Source organism: Lates calcarifer, linkage group LG1 (assembly GCF_001640805.2).
Source record: "Lates calcarifer isolate ASB-BC8 linkage group LG1, TLL_Latcal_v3, whole genome shotgun sequence".
Lineage (NCBI taxonomy): Eukaryota > Metazoa > Chordata > Actinopteri > Centropomidae > Lates > Lates calcarifer.
The window spans coordinates 1,695,805-1,702,221 of record NC_066833.1 but is presented as its reverse complement, the minus strand read 5'-3'; the positions used below and the strand labels follow the sequence as shown (position 1 = coordinate 1,702,221).

The 6,417-nt window shown below is 39.0% G+C and overlaps 1 protein-coding gene across 2 annotated transcripts in view; it reads left to right on the top strand.

The window, feature by feature from the left end:
- Positions 1–6,384, top strand: part of itgav (integrin, alpha V) — a 45,842-nt gene extending 39,458 nt beyond the window's left edge. For both annotated transcript variants that reach the window (XM_018674186.2, XM_018674185.2), the window contains exons 31-32: positions 1,601–1,720; positions 2,314–6,384. In XM_018674186.2, the coding sequence (XP_018529702.1) occupies positions 1,601–1,720; positions 2,314–2,406 (213 nt within the window). In that variant the 3' untranslated portion in view covers positions 2,407–6,384. The remainder of the gene's footprint in view (positions 1–1,600; positions 1,721–2,313) is intronic.
- The last annotated feature ends 33 nt before the right edge of the window (positions 6,385–6,417 follow it).

Genomic DNA, 6,417 nt, shown 5'->3' with positions numbered 1-6,417 from the left:
ACACAACAACACACAACAACACACAATAACACACAACAAACACACAATAACACACAATAACACACAACAACAACACAACAACACACAATAACACACACATAACACACACAACAACACACAATAACAACACACAATAACACACAATAACACACACAACAACACACAACAACACACAATAACACACACAATAACACACAAAACACACAAAACACACACAACAACACACAATAACACACACAATAACACACACAACAACACACAACACACACCAACAACACACGCCAACAACACACGCAATAACACACAATAAATAACACCACACACATAACACACACACAATAACACACGCCAATAACACACACGCAATAACACACAATAACACACCAATAACACACAATAACACACACAACAACACACACACAACAACACACACAACAACACACACAATAACACACACAATAACACACGCAACAACACACGCAACAACACACAATAACACACAATAACACACAATAACACACACAATAACACACACCAATAACACACACAACAACACACAATAACACACACAATAACACACACAATAACACACAACAACACACACAACAACACACACAACAACAACACACAATAACACACAACAACACACACAATAACACACAATAACACACAATAACACACAACAACACACACACAACAACACACAATAACACACACAATAACACACAATAACACACAATAACACACAACAACACACACAACAACACACACACAATAACACACACAACAACACACACAACAACACACACACACACAATACACGCAATAACACACACAATAACACACAATAACACACAATAACACACACAACAACACACAATAACACACACAATAACACACACAATAACACACACAACAACACACAATAACACACACAATAACACACACAATAACACACAACAACACACAACAACACACAATAACACACAACAACACACAACAACACACAATAACACACAATAACACACACAACAACACACAATAACACACAATAACACACAACAACACACACAACAACACACACAACAACACACACAATAACACACAATAACACACAACAACACACAATAACACACAACAACACACAACAACACACACAACAACACACACAATAACACACACAATAACACACATAATAACACACAATAACACACGCAATAACACACAATAACACACAATAACACACACAACAACACACATAATAACACACACAATAACACACATAATAACACACAATAACACACAATAACACACAATAACACACACAACAACACACAATAACACACACAACAACACACATAATAACACACAATAACACACAATAACACACACAACAACACACATAATAACACACGCAATAACACATTCACTAAAAAAGCAAACAAAAAAAACATGGATAACAAAACAAAGTGTAGGTGAATGAGGCAGGTTAAGATGTCTCCTTCACTGCTGTGTCTCCTCATTAATGTCTGTCATCAGAGGTGTGAAACGTGTCAGTGTATAAATGTGTGTGTGTGTGTGTCTGTCTGTGTGTTTTCAGGTGAGTGTGTCGGTGTTGTGGGTGGCAGACGCTCCTCAGCCGGTGCCAGGCTGGGTGGTGGCTCTGGCTGTACTGGCCGGACTGCTGCTGCTGGCGCTGCTCATCTTCATCATGTACAAGGTGAGAGACAAACACGGACACATACTGGGTTCATGGGGGACAGACGTCAAAGCAGTAATCCTAGTTCTGTTCTGTTATGGTGCTTTCGGAGGTCAGAGGTCAGAACTGGGAGTGACGTCGTCTCTGAGTTGACGGCGTTCCAGTTGAGAAGTCAGAAGAACACTGGTTTAGAATAGTGTTTCATCCACATCTACAGAGCTCAAACGTTTTAGGCACTAAAGGTAAAGCGAGGATGTCGAGAGAGAAAAGAACCTAAATCAGATCAGTATTTGCTGTGATCCCCCATTTGCCCTTAAACCAGCTCCACCACCAGTTCTCCTCTGTACACCTGCTCACAGTTTCTCAGGTACTTGGCAGGTAAGTTGCTCCACAACTGTTACCACAGTTCATCCAGACACATGTTTGAAGATTAAACCCAGAGGTTTCATTTAAAACAGGTTAAAAAGTACTGAGCCAGATTTTGAGGTGAAATCTTCAGCAGGTCATCATGTGAGACTGGTTCTGAGCAAGAGGTAGAAGTTTATGACTAAACATGTTATTGTAATTCTCTCCCTACTCCTCCTCCTCCTTCTTCTTCTCATCCTCTTCCTCAGTTGGGTTTCTTTAAGAGAGTGCGCCCCCCGCAGGAGGACTGCACAGAGAAGGAGCAGCTGCAGCCGGAGGAGAACGGCAACACTGACGCCTAGAGGTCAGACTCTGAGGAACGCCCCTGTGTTCGAACAGAAAGAAAGTCCAGGAGAGAAAAATCAGGGTAAACGGCCGTTTAGAGAACTTCACTGTATTCACTGTCGAGTGGTAGATAATGGTACTGGTCTAAGTTTTAATAAGGTTTCTGTTTTTTGTCTAGTCATGTTGTGTTTGTGCCAAAAGAGAAGCTCCACCTGCTGTACACTGGTCACAGATGAACTCCTCCAGTAGCTCTTTTTATTTTAGATTTTAAAGCCACTCCTGTGTCTGTCAGTTAAATATGACACTACAACATTAAGTTAGCATGAAGACTGGAAACAGTCAGCCTGGTTCTGTCCAAAGGAAACGACCTGCTCCTCTAAAGCTCACTCATCAACATGTTAGATCTCGTTACATTGAACAAAGCCCAAGTGTAAAAACAGCCGTCAACACTTTTTACAGAGGGTTATGTACTTAACTACTCATAGAGAAACTTGGAAATGAAAATACAAAAATTGGCATTTTTACACTTCTGTAATCAGTCATTGAGCTTTGGAGGTGCTTGCTGGTGGAACTAGATCTAGACTGTGATAATCCAGCATGCATCAGGCAACAGTGTCATTTCTCTGAAGACACAAGGTTCACGTCTGTACCAGAGCTTGTGGAGCTTGGCCTGATATTTAATTTGCACTTTTTGTTTTTTTTTTGGTCCAAACCCTAAATGATTAATGAGCTGTGGGTGTTTGTTGCCCTCAAAGTCCAGAACTGCTGATAAACTCGAGCAATTTCCAACCTGTCTCACAACTTCTCTCATCTGATCAACATCATCATGCTAAAAGAATCTGTACACGACAGTAAAGTGTTGCTACTCTGGGTTTATAAAGGACGTGGACCTGGGGGAGTCTTTATGTCCTGGACCTCAGACTGACTTCTCAGACAGTCTGAGCTGAGATCAGTTTGGGCATTTCTAGTCTTTCCAAGGTCCATGATAAATAATAATGAAAAAAGAAATAAACAGCTATTTAAAAATCACACAGTATCAGCTGAACAAGAGACGGAGCAGAAGAGTCAACCATCATCAGCAAATACGTGGAATTTTGAGGTGGTGAACCTGTGGATGAATCATTGTGTTTATTTGCCATTTGTGATAATGTATCAGACGGTCAGCAATAATGCAGCAATATGAAATTTGATAATGTACAGTCAGCAATAAGTGAAATGGAGGTGGATGCATTCAGGTCTGTTTTTGGATAGAGATGGTTTAGTTTGCTCTGATGTGGGCTGGAGTGTTACAGTTATAGTTACCTTTATGCTTTGTGTGTGGGGGGAAGCTAGTTTAAATGTGTTTTGTTCTGCTTTGGGATGCTGGTGGGTTTTTTCAGTATTTTTTGGTATTGCCTACAAAACAGTGATGGTGAGTGATTAATTAACAACAGTGGGTCCAGCTCATTTCAACATCATCAGGAAAATGTTTGTCAAAGTTTGTTTTTTGTTCAGAAAATGATGTCTGGTTTGCTAAACCCTGCCCCTGAAGAGCGATTGTCCAATCAGGAGCTGAAACAATCAGCAACTATTTCAACAACCGAATAAGTGCCGCAAGCAAAAATCACAAATCAGTGCCAAATATCCTCTTCTTTGTCATATATCATAGTAAGCTAACTGTTTTCGGTTTTGAAAATTTGGTGAAACAAAACAAACTGTAGCAACAGTGTCTTGGGTTTCTCGGCGTGTTGAAATGGTGGACATCTAAGATTTTAGTGTTTTTCAAGACCAAAAACCCAAAAGAACAGTGTGCACTGTAAACTGCAGTTGTTAGCATGCCCAGCTAACTAGCTTACTACCTGCTGTCATAACCAAATGTCTTGTCTCCAAGGCCAAGAGTTAGCCTACTGTTGGCTAACAACATAGGTTTTGGGGGCTGGTTATGACTGACACATTTACTGTTTTATTATTTCCTCACTGAATGCTATCAGAGTTTGAGCTAACGTTAGCAGCTCAGTTCTGCTCTTTATTGGATCTGTGATCTGGATTTTCACTCCAGCAACTCCAGCCAGAACTAGCCAAGATAGTGTTATGTTTACTAAACACATTTGTCATTATACTTATAACAGTAGGACTAACTAGCTTCTACTTAAATCTGCAATAAAAAAGGAGAAAATTGAATTTGGTGGCTGATCTGCCACTGTTAGCATTATAAACTGCAAAATACGAGAGCAGAAAGATTGACAGCCATAGCAACAGTAACTAAAGAGGGCAGGGTTTAACAAATGGTCATTCAGTTACAGTTATAAAACTTTCCCACCCTGCACTGTCTGAGGACTCCTTATGTTTTTTTTTTGTTTGTTTTGTTTTTTTAATAGTATTATTTTTCCTGAGATTTGCTGAGTGGCAGCTCTGCTGAGAACTAGTGTGATGCGGTCTGAAAGCAGGTTGCTATTTTATGTTTGAGTGTGTGAGTGAGTGTGTGAGAACATATTAAAGACAATAAAAACAATATCTTCGCTTTGAATTTACCCATATTGGGTTTGCATTATGAACTAATGTTTAAGGTTGATGATAATTTTAAAAGATATATTAATTCAAGTAACAATCACTTTGAAACAGCTCCACAGGAACAGTTGGTTAGAACATTATATATTGTTTTCTTTGCTTTCACTGGCATCTGATCCACTGCTTTTTATTAATGTCATCCCTCTGAATATCCTCTGATACTTCTAGATACACTGCTGCTATTAGCCGCATTTTGTTAGCAAACTCTTGGATTTCAACAGCAGGAGTTAAGGATGCACGAATACTACGGGTGGACAGAATAACTACAGATACTAAACCCTGATATCAGTGTTCATTTTATTTTCTGCCTGTTTTACACTGAGTTGGATATTGTGCTTCCACTGGTGGAAAAAGGGCTTAAGTTTTCTGTCTAGATATTTAAGAATCTTTACTACAAGATTGTCAGACAATGCCACTGTCATGTCTATGCAGTAAATATGAAGCAATGGAATAAATATGACTGCTGGATGTAGTATCATATTTAGACGTGAGCAAAAAATTATGTTTATGATTAAATAAGCAACAATCAAAGTTAAAAACACCCTTAGCTGTTAGATGTTAAGAATTGATTATTGTGTTTTTATAGGTTGTTAGAATTATTGATTGTACATTGTTCAAATGGCTAAACTGTTAGAAATACAGGAATTTGTATTCAGTTGAATCCCGGGCTGCATCAAACTACTAAGACAACCTTAGTTGAAACCAAAAAATACAAAAATCTCTCACAAAAACTGTTCCAACTTTGAGAATTGAGAATTCATGCAGGAGCCCGTCGCTCTTGTAAGACGTTAACTGAGAAAATGAGTTTTCAGTCGTGCAGTGTTTAGGTCGATTCCGTTAATTGAAAGGTAATACATGAGAAATGGTTTTGTTATGAGCACTGATCTTAGGTCAGTAGTATCTGTGTGTCATTTACCTGACAAGGTTGATATTTAGTCATGACAGAGTGGCGTTACTGCACTGTTAAAACTGTTTGTAAAGGTTTCTCTTAGCACATCGGTGTTTAAACTAAACTAGGTTCAAACATTTCTGTTGTCACCAGGGTTCAGCAGGACTGAGGTCAGTTCACTCTCATCTCAGTCAGCTCAGATTATTCAGAAATGTTTCATTCAGTTCATTGGAGAAGGTCATTGGAGGATTTGCGGCTTGGCACACTGAACTCCAGCAGGAACACAGCTGAGGGTTTACACAAAGTTTAAATACAGGCCTCCTGAGCTGACTGAGCAGAGTAACATGAAGCCAGTCCTGCAGCTGTCTGTCTGTCTGTTGTGTCTGAGGGGCTTTATTAACTGTGTTTTATATATAATACCACGGTCTGTCTTTCTCTCTGCCATAAGAAAATATTGACTATTTTTGATGTATGTATTCTTTCACCTAGAGAATAAAAAATACTATTTCATGATGAGATGATTTTCACATTTGAACTGAAATAAACTGATTTGTTCACAGTTTTCTTGGTTTTATGTCTTGTTTTGATCATG